Here is a 20,584-nt window from a genome sequence, read left to right as displayed (position 1 = left end):
CACTGTCTTATGTTTTTCTGTTTGAGGTAGAATTCTCTTGGGATCCTGCTAATTACTGAGCTTATTAAAAGTGGTAGATTAGATCTACTGCTTAATTGAAGTCACAGGAAAAGCTACCCCAGCCCCCAGCACTCAGGGGGTTGCCCTGGGGAGGGGCCTCAGTAAGAAACAAAGGGAAATTGGAAGCCCTTCTCTCCTCACCATCATCAGGCAATGCCTTCAGGGACAGGGACCCCAGTTGGGGAAGGTGTTTTGCTCCCAGCCTTTCATGGAATTTAGAATCTAAAGCCCTTGTAGTACCAATGCTTTTGAGGTTAATACTCTCCAAGGAATCCATGTGCTTGGGGAGGACAGCTAGAGTAGAGTCCCCCAGATCTGGAGGTGGTTGCCTTTGGGCTGAATGAGAAGCTTGGCAAGAGGTCAGGCCTGATGCAGGTAAAGCAGTGGATACTGGGGCATAGCGTGCACCTTCAGACGTTAAAGAGTTTATTCCAGTACCTTTTCTTTGGAAAAGCCCCTGATGCTGGGAAAGCTTGAGGGCAGGGGGAGAAGGGGACATCAGAGGACGAGAGGGTTGGATGGCATCAACGACTCAATGGATATGAGTTCAATCAAACTCCAAGAGATAGTGAAGGACAGGGAAGCCTGGAGTGCTGCAGTCCATGGGGTTGCAAAGAGTCAGACACAACTGAGCAACTGAACAACAAAGGATGCTGTGCTTTGAGCAGCTCTTTCACAATGAGTTCATGGACTGAGCTAAGAATCAGCATTGTATTTGCTGGCAGAGGCTATCCACTGGCAGCAATGAGTGAAGTAGCATCTGGTTCCTTCATCAATCTCTTCTGAGTCTGGTTTCCTTGAGTAAGCCCTGGATAGGTGGACCAGATGCTGGAACCCAGGGACCTGAGGGCTACCCACCTCTCTGTCATTTCTTATCTTCATTTTGTCTTCAGCATTTGCAGATACCTGGAGGCACAGCTCTAGCCATAAGCTCATGCTCTATTACAGTTGACCACTTGAGGAAGGCAACGGAGCCAAGTTTTATGTACTATGTGGGATTCCCAATAACGCCCATTGAAAGTCTGTGAACTTTTGTTAAAAACCAGAAGGAAAAATTTCAAATCTGTCCCTGGAACTAAAAATAAGTGTAGGCTAGTGTCCAGGAACAGGGAACAGTTAATGAGGACTGGAGAGGAGCCTCCAGTCTTGCTTCCGCTCAGTCTATCTCTTTTGATGAAGCCAAGACAACATTCTAGAGGGAGGAGTCACTCTTCTGTTTAACACTGCTTAATCTATCCTCAAGCTGGAATCAAGATTGCTGGGAGAAATATCAATAACCTCAGATATGCAGATGACACCACCCTTATGGCAGAAAGTGAAGAGGAACTAAAAAGCCTTTTGATGAAGGTGAAAGAGGAGAGTGAAAAAGTTGGCTTAAAGCTCAACATTCAGAAAACAAAGATCATGGCATCCAGTCCCATCACTTCATGGGAAATAGATGGGGAAACAGTGGAAACAGTGTCAGACTTTATTTTTCTGGGCTCCAAAATCACTGTAGATGGTGACTACAACCATGAAATTAAAAGATGCTTACTCCTTGGAAGGAAAGTTATGACCAACCTAGATAGCATATTCAAAAGCAGAGACATTCCTTTGCCAACAAAGGTCCGTCTAGTCAAGGCTATGGTTTTTCCTGCGGTCATGTATGGATGTGAGAGTTGGACTGTGAAGAAAGCTGAGCGCTAAAGAATTGATGCTTTTGAACTGTGGTGTTGGAGAAGACTCTTGAGAGTCCCTTGGACTGCAAGGAGATCCAACCAGTCCATTCTAAGGGAGATTAGCCCTGGGTGTTCTTTGGAAGGAATGATGCTGAAGCTGAAATTCCAGTACTTTGGCCACCTCATGCGAAGAGTTGACTCATTGGAAAAGACTCTGATGCTGGGAGGGATTGGCGGCAGGAGGAGAAGGGGACGACAGAGGATGAGATGGCTGGATGGCATCACTGACTCGATGGACATGAGTCTGAGTGAACTCCAGGAGTTGGTGATGGACAGGGAGGCCTGGTGTGCTGCGATTCATGGGGTCACAGAGTCAGACACAACTGAGCGACTGAACTGAACTGAACTGAATCTATCCTCTCACATGGCCCCTGAGGCCCTGCAGGGGACGCCCAAAGCCACCTTTCACCCTCTTCATTGTGCTTTGCTTTCTCACTTATCTCTGGGTCTTTGTGCATGTTGTTCCCTCTTTCTGAAACACTTTTCCACCAATCCTTGTCATCTCTTTGCCTTGCTAGCTGCTCTTCCTATTTCACACTTCAGCTGAAATTCTGACCCACAGACTCAGTGAAATCCTTCCTGGAAATTCCCTTACCACCATGAACAATACACAGCACATTTTACTGGTTTTAATGCTGGCTCCCCACGTCTGTGCTGGCAGGGATGATATCAAACACTCAAGTTTCTTTTTTAAAAATCATTTAAAATCTAGCATTTATTAAAATTATATGAACACATAAAAATTACATGAACATATCACTGAGAGAATCAAATAGTTCTACAAGGCCTATAACCCCCATTACATTTCCTGCTTCCCAGAATTGACATTTTTAAACTTTTAACCAATCGTATTCAACATTATATGGGAAGTCCCTTTACCATTATCTTTTTAATTGACATGCATATGTCTGCTACCTCTTGAGTTTTAAGCATGTCTGATGAGTATTTAGGTCTCTTGCCCATCTTCCCCTTCTCCCTATCACACATTGACACATTCTATCTCTCCTAATATGTCCTTTCTTCCTAATATGACCAGGTACTGTGGTTAGATCAGCACTCATTGTTCACATTGTTATAATTATGCAGGTATTATTCACCTGTGATTTACCATACTTCTTTTCTATGTATTATTTTATTTCCCCACAGTTCATCTATGACTATTTCCTTAATTTTCTGTGCATTTATCCCTATATGTGTGTGCGTGCTCAGTTACTCAGTCGTGCCTGACTCTTTGCGACCCCATGGACTATAGCCCATCAAGCTCTCCTGTCCATAGGATTTTCCCAACAAGGATAATGGAGTGGGTTGCCATTTTCTCCTCCAGGGGGTCTTCCCAACCCAGGGATCAAACCCACGTCTCCTGCATTGGCAGGCAGATTCTTTACCATTGAGCCACCTGGGAAGCCCACATTTATCACTAATTTGTCTGAAAACTTTATTGAAACTATGAATCTTTTTTTTTCTGTATATTCAGACATATTCTTACTGTGTTAGCCAAAAAGTTCTTTGGGTAAGACGGTGAAAAACCTGAATGAACTTTTTGGCGAACCGAATAATTTCATCTTGAAGATGTCTCCTGAAGCCTCTAGCTTCCCTAATCTGGTCTGGTCAACCCCCAGCCCTGCTGCACAGGGGCCTATGTCCCCTTCACCATAAGGACTCTTATCACCTCTCTTGAGGCTGCATCCACCCTTTCCTGGATCCCATATCCTCTGCTGCTTTGGTTTAAATCCTTGTACTCATGGTGTTCTCCTCCAGCAGCCTCCTGAGAAGAGACAGAAGGAGTCTTTCATGTCCAAAGAGTCTTTCATAAGTTATCATACCCAGTTGATACTCCAGTTGGAATCATACTTCTAAGTGGGCATCATTTTTCCTCAGGATATGGAATGATTTACTCCATTCCCTTGAACCTCCCTAAGTTGCTTTTGAAAGGTCTGATGCCTTTCTTTCTTTCTTGATGCCTTTCTGATTCCTGATCCTTTATAATGAAACCTGCTCAGTTCTCTGGAATCTTGAAGCTCTTCTGTTTGCCCCAGTGATCTGATATATCTGATGCTGGTCCATGTTGATTCATTGTGCTGGGCACTGATGGGTCCTTTAAATCCAAAACTCATATCCTTTGGTTCTGTAAACATGTTCCTGAATTATTATTTTTTGTTTTCTTCCCTCCATATTCTCTGTTCTAACTTTATGAGAGTCTTATTATTCTATTAATCTCTTGGACTATTCCTCTAATTTTCTTTTCTCTCATTTTCTACCTCTTTGTCTTTTGATTCTTTTTCCTGTGAGATTTTCTTTAACTCATAATGAATTAAAATTTGTTTTGCTTTCATATTATTTAATATCCAAGGACACAAACACATATAATTTTTAATATGGTACCCCCTACCCTCAACTGTGCCTAGTGTTCCCTAGCTAAGGGACTTTCTGTCTTACCTTCTCTAGAGAAAAAAGTTCTAGTTGTGGGGGATGGGCAAGGGAGGGGATCCAGGAATCCATTTGCTACTTAAAAGATTTTCAGTTGGGTTTTTTTTAGTTTGTTTTTTAGATTTCTGCTTTCACCCCCACTTCTCGATGTGCTTGGTGATGTCATGATTCCCAAGCCTTTTTTCCTGTGATATGACCTAGGATGCATTTCAGCCTTCCCCTGTACCAGCTTAGGGTTTAGCTTTCTTGGATCTGCTGAGTCATTTACCACTTGCCCCTTTGCTCTTCTGCTTCCAACATTTTGTTGCCATTGTCTCCTCTCTCATTCTTTGTCCCTGTGGTTTTATGCCTTTAAAACATAAATCCGTGTAACTGTCATTTCACTGGGATTTGGGAAGAAAGCAGAGGCCAGAGCCTGCATCCAGTCATTCAACTTATCTTTCACTGGCAATCTCCAGGTCTTAACATATCCTTTAGCATAGAAGTGCCCAGTAAATATTTGTTGGTTGGATAGAGTGTTAGAGTCCTTGTCTTTCCAATCTTTGGTAACCAAAAGGTGAGAGCCGTTTAAATTGAGATCACCTTAGTTATCGCATTTACTGCTTCTCACTTCACAACCTCATCTGAAATATATACTAGGCAATGGATGTGAATTTGGGTAGGCTCCAGGGGTTGGTGATGGACAGGGAGGCCTGGCGTGCTGCGGTTCATGGGGTCGCAAAGACTCGGACACGACTGAGCAACTGAACTGAACTGAACAGCGTGTAGTGAAAAAAAATTGGACGTGAGCTTGCTCTGTCCACCAACTGTGTGGCCTGGGACTACCAGTCTGAAACCTTAGTCGAGTCTTCTGTAAAATGGGAATGACACTTTCAAGTGTCTTCCTCAGTGCCCAGAGCATGATAAGCTCTAACTATTTGAGGTGTGGAAGGGTTCAATACCAAAGCGACAATTCTTAGAAAGTCAGTGTTTTACTTAAGCTTAAAATTAGCCTTCACACTTGAATTGCAAATTGGCCCCTAATGAGTGCCCTTCAGTGTAAAAAATCTGTGTTTTACTTGCCTTGATGATTAGACAGAGATGGCAAAAAACTTTGCATCTAAGAGAGGAAACTAATGTTCGTCACCAAGGGTCTCCTATGGGCAAGCGGCCACTCCTCGGTCAGGCAGGTGGACCCAAAACGTACACTGGGAGTTATTCACAAATCTTAACTGTGTGTCTGTCTTGCAGACCTGGTACTAAATGACCCCGCTCACTCATTCACCCTGATTTCTCCTCACTTGTGTCCCTGACCTCAGAACCTGTTTGTTGCCCGGTGTGGGAGCCCAGACACTTAGCCCCTTCTTGTCAGTCAAACAGTCCAAGTCAGGTCCACCCCGGACTTCTTACTGTTCTCAGCACTGAGGTCGCACATCTTGGCCTTCACCAGAAAGTCCTCCGGCCTACTTCCTTCAGGGGAGAAACTGAGGCAGCGCCCTGAGAAAGCAGCACCGTGCCCCACTAGGTCCAGCTCAACCCTCCGTCAGCCTCCACTCTCTCGGGTCCCCACAATCCCCCGTCTCCTGGACCCCTGCCCTCCCACGCCGTGATGGCCTGACGCGCAGCCGCCGCCGGGGCCCCAGCACGGGCAGGTGAGGGCGGGGCCGGAGTTGCCGGCGCCCCGCCCCCAGCCCCGCCTGGCTAGAGGCCTGGCCTCTCCGAGGCCCCGCGGCGCGGGCCGCCGCCTCCCCAAGCGGGAGCCGCCGTGCAGAGCGCCGCCGAGCGGCCAGCGGGCGGGCGCTCGCTCCGCCCCCTCCCGGCCCGCCTCGCCGGCTCCCGCCTCCTTCTCTCTCCACTGGCTCCCGCCTCCCTCCCTTTCCGCTGCTGAGGCGGCGGGAGCCGAGCCCGAGCGGACCGAACCGTGGCCGCAGCGGGGCGGCGGGTGCAGAGGCGGCGGCGGCGCTGGTGCGGGAAGTCTGTCGTCGTCTCCGTCGGCAGCGGCGGCGGCGGCAATGCGGCGGCCCTGCTGAGCCCGCCAGCTCCGGGCGCCGGGAGCCAGCCGCGCGAGGCGGCTCGGGCCGGGCGGCAGCATGCGGAGCGGCGAGGAGCTGGACGGCTTCGAGGGCGAGGCCTCGAGCACCTCCATGATCTCGGGCGCCAGCAGCCCGTACCAGCCCACCACCGAGCCGGTGAGCCAGCGCCGCGGGCTGGCCGGCCTGCGCTGCGACCCCGACTACCTGCGCGGCGCGCTCGGCTGCCTCAAGGTCGCCCAAGTGGTAGGTGCCGGGCGGGGCCCCAGGTGCGGGCGGGCGGCCTAGCCGCGCGCTTTCCCTCGCTGCTCCCGCTTCAGGGGGCGCAGGCCCGGCCGGCCTCCACCGCGCCCCGGGCTTCCCATCGTCCAGCTCCTTGCGCCCCCTCTTCTAGCCGGATCCCTGGGCCTCCGTCCCGCCTCGCTTGGGGATCCCGTCTTCCCCAGCCCTGCTGCCTCAGGTGTGCGCCTTCTACCTGAACACCTGCCCCCGGGCCTACCTGTCCACGCCAGTCTTCGCTATCGCGAGCCTCTTTCACTGTTGGACTTGGTGGTGCGCGGAACCCGGCGGGGGTCACGCCTTCCCCTGGGTGCTGCTGGTCATAGCAACAACTTGTGTTAGGTTTTCGGGGGCCGCGCGTCCTCCACTCCTCCGGATCGTCCTCGTTTGTCTCTGCTTCCGCTACTGGGGAAGGTTTCTTCCCCCGGTGCCCAGCAGAGTGCTGAGCGTATGGTAGACGCTCAAATAAATGTTGGTTGAATGGAGGCATGTAGTCTAGATGCATTGAGGGAGCCCAACTCTGCCCGCAGAGTCTCCAGTTTATATTGCAGAGGCTTTGATTCCTTCTAATTAGCCCAGAAGATAGAACCGGCATCTCTGAATCCTCCGCCCCAGCACGGTGGCTGGCATTGCCCAATTGGTACCCAGAGTTAAATCACTGCGGGAGGGCAGCCAGTTTTGGAGGTAATAGAAACAGAGAACTTTCTGTTGGGCTTGTCTATGGTAGAGCTCGTTCCTCAGAATACTTATTTTTAGCTTCCAGGGCGTTCAGGACAGTGTCCCCTCTGCCCCTCTTTTGTGGGTTTCTAACGAGCCTGTTTGGTTAGTTGCTTAGCTCTGTTGTGGATAGAGCATGCTCTTGTTGGGACAAAACTGTGTCCCGGTATTCCCTGACACAGGTAGGCCTTCCTCTGAGGCCCCTTACAGAACTTCATTGACTTCTCAGCCAGAGAAGCCATTTGCACGGACCTGCACGGTATATGCATTTTGTTTCTTCCAAGCATTGGTCTCCTTGTGCTTACTTGAGTACCTCGGTAAAGGTTCCTTGGGAATCTTTTTTATTTAACGTGAATATCCTTTCAATAAAGATCTCAGTGTTTGTAAATTGCAGAATCATAGCCTGTTTTATCTTTCTTTTGGGTGAAAGGCTTGTTCTGCTGATTGTGGGATGGTAGTTTTTGAAGGGCTCTCAGGAAAGACAAACAGAGCAGGTTATTCCTCTCTAGAATTTTAAACTGACCTTATCTGTTAAACTGGAATGTTCTCAGAGATATATTGGTTCTGGACTTAGGTTAGGCATTGCTGTTAGTAAAGAGAATGGAGAAGGTGGGGGGAGGTGCCATTTAAAAGAGGCAGCTAGCTGATGTTTGAATACAGCACAGATAATCACAAGTGAATAAGAGAGCTGGCAGAAAGGGGAACTTGGACCCAGGTGGAATTTAGGGATCTTGTTAAGTACCTTGCTTTGTTCACTCTGGACTTTTGAAAGTAAATAGACCTGCCACTTAAGGGATCTGGTAAAAGAATGAAATCCAGTAGTTTGTATAACATGTTAGCTATTACCTCATTGCTGGAATTTTGTCACCTAAGGCCATAAATGGAAGCCAGTGATAAATCGTATTTATCATTGCCTTTTTGTAAGGTGCTATTTTTGGTAGAACTTTACTTTTCATTTGGAAGAACTTTGGTGTCCAGCTCCTAAAATCTCCCCTAACTCTTGCCTCTAGAATTTAAACAGTGAGAGGTTGTGTTATATGTGGATGAGTGAAGGACAGGGATCTGCTTGAAGGGTATGGGAACATGAAATAGTCTCCCATGCATTTAGCTTTTCAGCCTTGATTAAAAACTCAGGGTTTTTAGGGGAAAAACCCTTCCACAAAACTCCAAGAAATTGGACTCTTGACTTAAACTGGAAAAGAAAATAAGAGTCGTTATGAAGATTTTTTTTTTTTTTTGGCTGCCCCATATAGCATGTGGGATCTTAGATCCCTGACCAGGAATCAAACCCATCTCTCCTGCCTTGGAAGCACTGGAAGCTTGGAGTCCTATTCACTGGACCACCAGAGAAGTCCCTGAAGATATTTCTAAGATGTTGCAACATCCCATCAAGAAATATGTTTAATATAAGTTCTAATTCTGTGGCTTTTGTGAAAAGTTTGATTTTTTAAAATTTTGTTTTAGGCTTTAGAGACATTTTTTTGTGGTCTGTGGCCTACTGCCACCTGTAAGTCCTTGCTCCAAGTGTGGTTGGCAGTACTTCTAGCACCTAAGAGCTTGTTAGAATTGCAGAATCATAGGCTTCACCTCAGACCTTATGAATCATAATCTACAGTTTAGCAAGATTCGCCAGGAGTTCTCCTGCACGTTAGAGTTTGAGACTTACCGTTCTGTAATCATTTTTAGTGTTAAAACTTTATACCTGTGTATGCGTGCTCAGTTGTGTCTGACTCTTCATGACCCCATGGACTGTAGCCCGCCAGGCTCCTCTGTCCGTGGAATTTTCCAGGCAAGAGTACTGGAGCGAGTTGCCATTTCCTTCTCCAGGGGGTCTTCCTGACCCAGGGATCAGACATTTCTTGTATCTCCTACATTGGCAGGCGGGTTCTTTATCAGCTGAGCCACCAGGGAAACTCTATCATTTTAGCGTTAAAACTTTATATACAGGTATTGGCAATCAGTTCTCTGTCAGAACCGTAAATAGTCAGCATCAAGGCTGGGGTTCTTCTGTAAAATGAGCCTATTCCTCCCTCAGAGGATTAAGAGGATGAGGTAATAGGTATAAATTAGCACCTAGCTTATTAGGTGCTTAGTTAGTGTGTAATAAAATGTTAGCTGTCACTGTTGCTAATTAATTAAATTAAAGAAACTTGATGAAAATGCCACCACAAAATTATAATTAAATTTAAAAAAAAATAAACTTTCACCAGCTCTCTGGTCCCTGTTTTTAAAAAAGTTTTATTTAATTGTTTTTGGTTGCGCTGCGTCTTCGTTGCTATGCAAGGTCTTTCTCTGGTTGCCAGAGAGGGGGCTACTCTTCATTTGTTGGGGAACATGGGCTCTAGAGCACATGGGCTTAGTTTCTCCGTAGCACATGAAACTTCCCTGACCAGAGATCCAGCTTGTGTTCCCCAAATTGGCAGGCAGATTCACATCCACTGCGCCGCCGGGGAAGTCCTAAAATTACATATTTGAACTAAAGATAGCTTACTTCCTAGTGATTTAAAAGTTAAATTGATCTTTTAAGTGGAACCTTATTTGATCATAAAACTAATCTGAAATAGCATGGAAATTAATCAGTGCATTTTCATAGTTTATATCTTTTAAAAATGAAACTCATACCTGTTTCTTCGCTGGGGAGAATATCTCAAACAATGTGAATGTACTTTTTGTAGGAAAACAGTTGGTTTAAGGTATAGATTTAAATACCTTCTTCTTCCTTTTGAATGTGTATTCTGTGAGTGCTTATTGGTTTTTAGCTGTTTTTAGCTCCCAGACATCATTTAATGAAACAGTTAATGTTTGTTTATTGTTTGTTGTTGTATTTTGATTTTGTTGTTTTCTCAGGCACACTTGGTTGAAAGCAGAATTGTGCTCTTGTGATGGGGAGGGGCACACTATCAATTATACCTTGATGTTAGGACAGTGTCAGAAAAGCACAGGCCCTCGGTGGGACAACTTTCTGAGAAATAACAACAGCGGACATCGGTAATGAGTGCTTACTCTTACGGATGAGAACATTAGAGGCACAGAGGTTGTGACTCCTTTAAGGTCTCGTGGTTTGAACTGGGATTTGAACCCAGGCAGCATGCTCTTTAGGCTTCCCAGGTGGCGCTAGTGGTAAAGAACCTGCCTGCCAATGCAGGAGATATAAGAGATGCGGGTTCAATCCCTGGGTCAGGAAGATCCCCTGGAGGAGGGCATGGCAACCCAGTCCAGTATTCTTGCCTGGAGAATCCTGTGGACAGAGGAGTCTGGCAGGTTACAGTCCATAGTGTTGCACAGAGTCAAACATGACTGAAGTGACTTAGCATGCACGCACGTGGACCCTTTACTGCCTCCTGAACACATCACTTTGAGTTGTTCCACTGAACAGGACAGACCTTGAGTCTAGGGACATTTCTGTGGTCTTTGGTCCACCCTTTTGGGTGACTTTCGGGTGACCTTTTGGCTGACTTTTACATGCTGAAATGATACACTGTACAAGGGTTTTGATTCTCTGTGGCCATTGTCCCTAGGTGAGCAGTTCCTGTGTAGCATCCTGTTCCTCAGCCATTAGTCTTGCTCAGTTTCTGCAGTGAGGGAACGGGCCTTATCAAAAAATCCAAGACCAGAATCAGCATTTAAGTTCCTAAAACTCCCCTCAGTGAGCTCTTTTGCATCAGATTCCTTTCTTTCTTTCTTCTTTCCTTTCCTTCTTTCTCTCTTTTCTCTCTCTTCCTTCCTTCCTTGCATCACTTGTATTAATGTTTTTGGGCTGTGCTGCCCAGCTTGAGGGATATTACTTCCCCAACCAGAGTTGGAACCCGTGCCATCTGCAGTGGAAGTGCGGAGTCTTAACCACTGGACCATCTGGGAAGTCCCTGAATCCCTTTCTGAAGTCCCTCCCATGCCTGATTGACCTTCTGACCTTGCATTGCATTTGTCTAGGACTGTTTTTTAAAACAAAGTTGGGTAGTAGGTGATGTTTAAATTCAGACTTTAGCTCTGCTGATCGCCTTGAAATCTCTTAATCCCATTGTGTTTTGGCTTCTCCCATAGTAAAATGTGAGTGGTAATGACTGAACGTTTGGGGAATTATAAGAACTAAAGGGGTTAATGTTTGGCAGGTGCTTTCTTAGGTAACTCAGTGACCACTGTGAGTATTTGCATTTCAGGGTTGGGTAATAATGTATCTTTTATTTGATGGAAACTGTGTCAGTTTTTCATCCCAGGCTGGGGAGCACAGTTCCTGCTTCCTTGACTATACTGAAGCAGGGCGGGGGTGTGCAGAGAATGACAGGTGAAATAGTTTCACTGCATGAGATTCTCACATGTACCTTAAGGTGAGACTAGTTAGAATAGTTTTATTTTCCCTTGGGAATTTTGTTATCTTTGAAAGTTGTGTTCCTGCTCAAAAACTTGGAGTCAAAGAAATTCTAGCAGAAAATCGAAGATTAAAACCATTCATAAGTTTTTATGATGCTTAAAATAGTAAAATTATCATTCAAGGCCTCAGAAAAATGTCTAGTACACATCTGTTTTATAAAACCAGACAAAGACAGTTCAAGAAAAGAACACTCCTTGGAGAAGGAAATGGCAACCCACTCCAGTATTCTTGCCTGGAGAATCCCATAGACAGAGGAGCCTGGCAGGCTACAGTCCATGGGGTCGCAAGAGTCGGACACGACTTAGTGCACTGTCTCACCCCAGAGATCCTGCCACATATACCACAAAAACCAAACATCCCCCAATGACCTTGGCCCCACTGTTCCAATCACTCCCAGGTGGGAATTCAGGCACATGTCCACAGAGGTCACAGACAACATACATACGGTTCTGTTATGTCCCGTATATTACCCTTTCATGTCCCAAGGAAGACATTTTCTCTTAGAGATTTTCATTTAGTGTATCTTTAAAAAAATCTTGTGTTAAACTTGCCTCCATCTTTTTCTTGGGTAAGGACAACCCAGAAATGGCCCTTTTGTGTCTGTGATGTTGCCATTCACAGCTTTCTTGATAGGCCTAGTACAATCTTGAGAACAGGGTTGCTGTATGCTGAATGTCAGACAGTAGCTCTTAGCTTTGCCTATCTTAGGTAGTTATGCTGTGCATTTTTTATTGGTGTACCATGTTTGATTTGTCCCTAATACCTTTGAAGTTTTTCTGAGAAATGAATAATGCAACATGAACTTATTAAAATACATTTTAAGCCTTTTAAAAAAAAAAAGAAAAGAAAAGAACACTCCAGACCAGTCATCCTCATGAACACAGGCACAAAAATCCTCAATAAAATGCGAGGAAATCAAATCCAGCAATGTTATGTAGAAGGAATAGTACCTCACAATCATTGTGGTTTGTCCCAGGAACAAAAGGCTTGTTCAGTTTTCCAAAATCAGGAGATAGAATCCACCATGCTAACAGTTTAAAGGGCAAAAAACACTTGATTATGTTAGTGCATGCAGAAAAAAAAACTTTTGACAAAATTCAGCATTCATTCATGATCAACGTTGCCAAGCAAACCTGGAAAAGGGCATCTGCCAGAAATCTACAGCTAACATACTTGGTGGTGAGAGAATACTTTCCCCTTAAGATGGGGAGCAAGGCAATGAAGTCTGTTCTCACCACTGCTATTCCACATCCTACTGGAATAGCCAGTGCAGGAAAAGTAAATAGAAGGCATTCAGATTGGAAAGAAAGAACAACTGTCCTATTTGCAGATGGCATGATTGTCTGTGTAGACAATCCCATGGGAATTTATAAAAAGAAAAGCTCCAAGGACTAATGTGTGAGTTAGCAAGGTCAACACACAAAAATCAATCATATTTTTATATCCTAGCAATAAATCACTGGAAGCTGAAATGGGGTGGGGGGCGGTGGGGAGCAGCCCATGTCAGTTACGATAGCCCTGAAACGAATGAAATAGGTCTAAATCTAATAAAACATGTACGGGATCTGAAAACTATGAAACACTGAAGGAGGAAATCAAAGAGTACCGATATAAGTGGGCAGACATGTTCATGAATTGGAAGACTCAATATAGTTATTAAAATATCTTTTCTCCACAAATTGATCTGTAGGTTTAACATAATCCCAGAATCCCAGCAAGGTGTTTTTTTTTTTTTTTTTTTTAAGAGACAAGATGATTCTAAAATTGATATGGAAAGTCAAGTTAACCAGACCGAGGAGTGATGGAGGATTGATTTCCAGGGCAGAGGAAACAGCAACGTGAAGAGAGAATGTGGAGGTCAGGGGTGTGTGAAGGGGAAGGGGGACGAGGAGGGGTTCTGAGAGTGCGGACTTCTGTCTCTTATCACCGTGAGACTTTGGGCCGTTGCTTGTTCACTTCAGGCCACAAGCAGGTCTCCTTGTTTGTAAATCGAAGCTGATCAGAGTGCTACTGGCAGGGCACCCGTGAGCCTTCTGTACAAAGTCCTTAGCAGAGTGTGGCTCACACAGAAGTCACGTGAACCTGTGGCCCTGCCACATACCTCTGAAATGTCCCAGTTGGGGAACTGGGTGACCAAGGGTCAGGGTGGAAGGGAGACTTATTTTTCACTGTATGACTCTTAATCCTTTTGTATATCACATGCAAATATCTTCTTTTCAAATATTCCCAGGGCGTCAGCTGTCACTAGCTCTACCTCAGGATAGATTAGCCTTAAAGCTGTTATACCAACCATAATCTTTAGTTAACCTCTTATTACTTTCCTTACTTTGTAATTTGGAGGCCCTTGGGGAGAATGATTTCAATAATACAGACATCTTGAAGAAACTTGAAGTTTAAGAAGTTTTTCAGTCTATCTTCCTGTAAAAAAAAAAAAGCCTTCTGCATAATAGCAGGTGCTTAATAAATTTGTTGATGCTAATGGGAAAACTTCTTCCATTTGAAAGGAATTTACCCTATAGCATGGTGACTATAGTTAATAATACTGTATTGCAATTGTATTGCAATTGAAAGTTGCTAAGAGAATAGATCTGATAGGCACTCATCACAGGAAAAAAATTTTTTAACTATGTATAATGATGCATGTTAAATAAGACCTACTGTGCTGATCATGTGGTGGTAATGTCTACATCATTATTGATACACATATTTGTATATAGAGATACTGAATCATTTTGTTGCACAGCCTATTATAATGTTATATGCCAGGTAAATCTCAATTAAAAAAAAAAAACATTGTAACTTAGAAGGAAATTAGGGAAAAAAATCTTAGGCAATGAAAAGAGTTTTGGAATTTTTCCCTTCCAAAGACTGCATTAGATCCCCTGATCATGGTTTCCCCTGATCATGGTTTCCCCTGATCATGATTTCCAATTTTTGCTAAAAGGAAGGATCCTTCAGTAAATGTCCTGCATTCTTCTTTTGAATTGTTACTATTTTGTTGTTGTTGTTGTTAAATTTCAAGGAGTACTTCTACTAGATCAAAGGGCAATATCATTACATTTCTGAACATTTTTTAAAAAAATTATGAACTTTGTCCTACAACATACCTAAAGGTCTCAGTTTATTCCAAGTTACCAATGTGCATACCCACAAGAACCTCCAGTGGGAAATGGTGAGCTTGGTAAGACCTTTAGGACTCCTCCTGGGTCCCAGGACCAAATTAATTCTCAATTGACAGCTCTGGAAGACCTTTGTTCTTTCTTTCTTTAAAAAACAATTTCCTTTCACTTTTATTGACATATGTGTGTGAGTGCTCTGTCACTCAGTCGTGTCCTGACTCTTTGTGACCCTATGGACTGTAGTCTGCCAGTTTCCTCTGTCCATATGATTTTTCAGGCAAGAAAATACCGGAGTGGGTTTGTTTACTGAGATATACTTAACATAAACATTGTAAGTTTAAGGTATACAGCATAATGATTTAATTTACATACATCATGAAATGATTACCACAGTTAACTTTAATGAACAGCCATCTCACATAGATAAACATTAAAGAAACAGAGGACTTGCCTGGTGATCCAGTAGTTAAGACTCGGTGCTTCCACTGCAGTGAGTGCAGGTTCAATCCCTGATCTGGGAACTAAGACCCCACACGGCATGTGGCACAGCCAAAAACAAAAAGAAATAGAAAAAAACTTTTTTGCCTTGTGACCAGAAGATTTCTTGATAACTTGAATAAATTCTTGATAACTTTCATATATAACAATAGCAATGTTAATTATATTTACCATATTGTACATAACATTCCTAGTACTTATTTATCTTGTAACTAGAAGTTTTTATCTTTTGATTGCCTTCATTCCTCCCCTTCCATCTCTGGTAGCCACAATTCTGATCTCTTTTTCTATGAGTTTAAGTATAAGTGACCTACAACACTGTGCTGGGGCTTCCCAGGTGGCAGTACTTGGTAAAAAATCTGCCTGCCAGTGTAGGAGACATAAGAGACGAGGGTTTAATCCCTGGGTCAGGAAGACCCCCTGGAGGAGGGCATGGCAACCCACTCTAGTATTCTTGTCTGAAGAATCCCATGACAGAGGAGTCTGGGGGGCTACAGTCCATGGGATTGAAAAGAGCTGGACATGACTGAAGTGACTTAGCACGTACACACTGTTAGTTCTTGTTATCTACAAGATAGAGTTTGATATTTCTATACATTTCAAAATTATCACTATGATGACTTTTTTTCTTAATTAGAAAGTTCTAAGAGCCTTTCCCTCGGAGAAGGCGATGGCACTCCACTCCAGTACTCTTGCCTGGAAAATCCCATGGACGGAGGAGCCTGGTAGGCTGCAGTCCACGGGGTCGCAAAGAGTCGGACACAACTGAGCGACTTCACTTTCATTTTTCACTTTCACGCGTTGGAGAAGGAAATGGCAACCCACTCCAGTGTTCTTGCCTGGAGAATCCCAGGGACGGGGGAGCCTGGTGGACTGCCGTCTATGGGGTCGCACAGAGTTGGACACGACTGAAGCGACTTAGCAGCAGTAGCAGCAGCAAGAGCCTTTCCCAGGTCATGGAACCTCAGAGGATGCTTAGAGGGGTCAAGGGGTCAGGTGTACATGCCCTGTCAGATCCATGAGGCTTCTCCTGGTAGAATGAATGGGTGCTTTCCTGCATGCTGGAGAGAGGCATATTCCAGCCTCTGGAATTAGTGCTGCATTTACCTGAGCTCCAGCACAGGTAGTGGGGTCTGTGATTCACCCCATTAAGGGCTGAGGTCTGTGTGGCGGCCAGAGCTGTTTATTTTCCATTATGGTCCATTTAGCTTCCTGAGCTGTTGAAATGACTGAAAATACCAGCATTCCGGCCTTCAACCCACAGCTATCACTCGCTGACTCTTTATCCTTACTCCTAGAAGTAGCTCCAGATCCTTTTGTAGAACGATGTCATGTGTCTTTAGAAAATAAAGTTGTTTATTAGAGTATAGAGCAACAGTCAAAGGCCTGATCACAGATCCTACATTTTCCCAGACAGTCCTGATTTCCTGTGCTGTCTCAGACTCTATGTAAGTACATCCTAAATTAAAAGAAAATTATTTTACTTTAAATTATGAAATAGTCCAATCATTGAAATCAGAGCAGCAAGGGCTCATGTATTGACAGTGTGTTCTGAGGTTTTTCCTTGGAATGTAAGAATATTCCTGGGGGACAGGCTGTACGTGCAGAAGAGATAAAAGCGGGTGAGACAAGCTGGGATTTGGATTCGTTAGCGGAGTGAGCCTTCAGTGAGTCTAGAATGAGGAGAATAGACCGGGAAAGGCAAAGAAAGAGAGAACAAGACACCTCTGGCTGAGGGCATGGCCTCAGCATCTCATGTGGTGGCCAGGAGCCAATTTAAACTTTCAGAGGCTCAGTTTAAAGTGGTCCAGAGCTGGGACCAGGCCTGTAGCTGACTGAAGAGGGGACAGATGAGTAGTACAGAAGTCAGAAAGTGACACCTCTTTTGGGAGAAGAGCTTGCCTTTTTAGCATTTGGAAACCATCTTATTGTGAAACAGTTTAACTTCTTTTTTTTTTAATGCTATTTTTAAAGCTATAATGGAGGTAAGAAAATATCCTTTACTATTGAAAATATTTTTAGCATAGTCATGTTTAGTTGCTAACTCATGTCCAACTCTTTTGCAACCCCAAGGATGGTAGTCCACCAGGCTCCTCTGTCCATGGGATTTCCCAGGCAAGAATACTGAAGTGGGTTGCCCTTTCCTTCTGCATGAATTGCTCTTTCTTAAGAGCACCTCGAGGCTGGGAGAAAGATGTAAACAGATAGTTGCAGTATACTGCAGGGGTGATATATGTACAGATTGCTGTGGGCACGTTAGACTAGGAACATTACAGCGTGGAGGTTACAAGCGATCACACTAAAGTGGGATAGCCAAGATTCAACTTCAAGCTCTGCCAATCACACACTGGGTAACCTTTAAAACTGTTCACCTCAGAACTAGAACTTGAACCCATGCACGGGGACTGGAACCTGGCCAGACCCCACAGTCTTCCAGTTGAGATCACACACCTGATTTCAGAACTTAATGAAGCTTATCGCAGAAAGAATTCAGTGAGAGAGAAAGTGATAGGTAAGAAGTGGATTATTTAGAGAGAGAACACTTCACAGATAGAGTGTAGTCTATCTCAAAATGTAAAAACGGCCCAGTTTAACTTCTTGAGGGGGAGGATTTTTGTGTGAAAAATTCTCACTTAAAAGGAGGCCCAGACCTCATCTCAGCTCCTCCCGTGCGTGGCCTTGTGTGCTCACATGAGATGGTCGAGTCTGTTACTCGTTTTCAGAGTGGGGTGTCCCCTGGGAGCCCTAAGGTTATTAACATAGAAATGGGAGATGGAGAGTCAGACTGAGGGACTGTGTACCAATTGTATTTCAGAAAATCTCATAGAGAGCCCAGCATCAATTTCTTTTTTTTTTTTCTTTCTTCTTATTTTAAATTGGAGGATACTTCTTTTAAATTGGAGGATAATTCTGCTATTCAACAGTGTGAATCAGCCATAAGTGTGTGTGTGTGTGTGTGTGTGTGTGTGTGTGTGTATATATATATGTATCTTCTCCCTCATGAGCCTCCCTCCCACTCCCCCCCAGTTTCTTTTTTGACTAGGGTTTTAAGGTACTGATTATTTCACTTGACCAGAAACTTTGATTAACTCGTTGATTAACATATTCCTGTCTCAGAGTCTTTGCATTTGAAGTTCAGTCTTCCATAGACCCCCACCAACCCCTGCCGCCGACCCCTCTCCGCCATCCATCCCTTCCCCAAAATGCCCACTTGGCTCTGTTCTTCAGAACTGCTGTTCTTCTGCTCTGTCCAGGAGACCTTCCCTGATCACCCTGTCAAAAGTAGGACATTCCCCCAGTCCCGCTTTTTATCCCCTTCACCCTGCTTTACTTTGCTTTGCAGCATTTACTACCCAACTAGAATTTCAACTCCACCAGAGCTGAAGCTTTGTGTTTTGAGTTCCCTGCTATATCCCCAGTGTCTAAAACAGTACCTGCCCATAGGGAGGCCCTGAATAAACAGGTGAATATACATATTTGTTTCATAGAAGAAAGAAAAAAGTCGCAGTTTATGTAGTATTTAACATAGTTCCTAAAAGGTCCAATTGTTTGAAAACATGGAATCTATCAGAGAACAATAACATCTATTTCTAAGCAGATAAACTGGACTCTGTTGTAAACGGAAAATATTGGGGAGAAAGTATAGAAACAAAATGCCTTTGTAATTCTTTTTTCTTTTTTAAACTGTGAGTTTTAAAAGTGTGTAGAGTGCTACTAGGAAACAGAAGCTTTTGCTTAGGAGACAGATTTTTGTAAAAGAAGAGGAAACCATAAGAGGCTTTGCCAAACTTTCTGCTTAGGAAAGTATAAAATGAAAACCAGGGGTTCTGTAATTATTATTAAAGTTGTCTGCTTTCTGATTGACTTGCTGGGCGAGAGGGTCACTCAGGATCTGCCAAGTCAGTGTTTTGAAAATCCTTAGAGCAGACACTTAACACGTGCAAAGAAGTCGCAACTGAGGGTCCTTGTGCTTGTTTTTATGGCATTCTCTGATGAAAACAGAAGAATAGCAGTTCTGTGAGGCCTGAGAAAGGGAGGCCTTGATCTTGACTGAAGACTGCAGAGGCCCGTAGGAAATGCTGGCGTCCAGAACGATGTCTCTGAACATTTCAAACGATTGGTTCAGTTTGGGAATTCAGTGGGTTAATAAACACTTAAAATGTTGGGTTTAATCAAACGTGGATCATTTTGGATGCTTTCTTTCTTGCCACTACGATTTGATGACTGGTGCAGGGGAAGCCTTCATTTTTGTGGTTTCCCGTTTATTCCAGCACAGCGATGAAAAACAGTTTAAGGCTAAAAGTTTTTTGTGCCAGTGGAAAAAAAACAAACCTCAGGAACAATGGCTCTTCCAGCAGTAGTTGCTTCTTTATAGCTGGTCTACTTTCAACCATTTTTGGTCCAAGCCCTACACATTGTGTATAATTTCATATTAAGAGTTGGCTAAATAACTTTAGAGTTAGATCAAGGTCAGTAACTAGATTTTGGTAAAAATTCTAACATATTCTTTCCATTTGAAAAAAAAAAAAATCTGTGCTTTATATATGTGTTGAACACCTAGGCTGGGCCAGGTACTAATGTACATCCATCAGTAGGACACAAAGCCCTGCCTCTGAGGGGCTTGGAGGGTTTGATGTGAGGCAGAAAAGGTGCACCATCCGTCCTGACCACTGGAGCCAAGTGCTCTACTAGTGGCCCAGGGCAGTGGGCTTGCTAGGAAGCCCTTGTGGGAAATGGACATATTTGGACGTTGAATGGCTAGAGCCTGGAACCAGGTATGGTGTGTCCTGTGGAGAAGTAGTATACCAGCTCCTGGGAGTCATGTGTGAGCCCAGGAAAGGGGTGAGAAGGAGGTACAGGTATGGGTCACCAGGAAAGGTATGGATGGGCAGGGATGGGGGAGGGGAGGAGGGGGCACCGAAATGGGGCCCAACTTGTTAGGCTAATGAATTTGAATCTTCTGAAAGAGATGAGCAGCAGAGCGGTGGCTGTTGAGCACTTGCAGTGTGGCTAGGATGAATTTGAGGTGCTGTTGTAGTTCAGTCTCCCAGTGGTGTCTGACTCTTTGCGACCCCATGGACTGCAGCAGGCAGCCTCTCTGTCCCTCATAGTTTCCCAAAGTTTGCCCAAGCTCATGTCCATTGAATCGGTGATGCCCTCCAGCTAACTCATCCTCTGATGCCCTTTTCTCCTTCTGCCCTCAGTCTTTCCCAGCATCAGGGACTTTTCCAATGAGTTGGCTGTTCGCATCAGATGACCAAAGTACTGGAGTTTCAGCTTCAGCATCAGGCCTTCCAACAAGTATTCAGGGTTGATTTCCCTCAAGATTTGACTGGTTTGATCTCCTTGTTGTTCGAGGGACCCTCAGGAGTCTTCTCCAGCACTGCA

The 20,584-nt window shown here is 44.5% G+C and overlaps 1 protein-coding gene across 2 annotated transcripts in view; it reads left to right on the top strand.

Moving 5' to 3' along the window:
* The first annotated feature begins 5,992 nt into the window (after positions 1-5,992).
* The window catches only part of CMTM4 (CKLF like MARVEL transmembrane domain containing 4), a 79,741-nt gene continuing 65,149 nt past the window's right edge, over positions 5,993-20,584 (top strand). The window contains exon 1 of one of the 2 annotated variants that reach the window (XM_061387450.1): positions 5,993-6,460. In XM_061387450.1, coding sequence (XP_061243434.1) covers positions 6,275-6,460 — 186 coding nt within the window. In that variant the 5' untranslated portion in view covers positions 5,993-6,274. The remainder of the gene's footprint in view (positions 6,461-20,584) is intronic. The other variant, XM_061387449.1, reaches the window with a different exon arrangement.

Source organism: Bos javanicus, chromosome 18 (genome assembly GCF_032452875.1).
Source record: "Bos javanicus breed banteng chromosome 18, ARS-OSU_banteng_1.0, whole genome shotgun sequence".
NCBI lineage: Eukaryota > Metazoa > Chordata > Mammalia > Artiodactyla > Bovidae > Bos > Bos javanicus.
The sequence above is the reverse complement of the archived record's forward strand: the minus strand, read 5'-3'. Positions and strand labels throughout refer to the sequence as shown.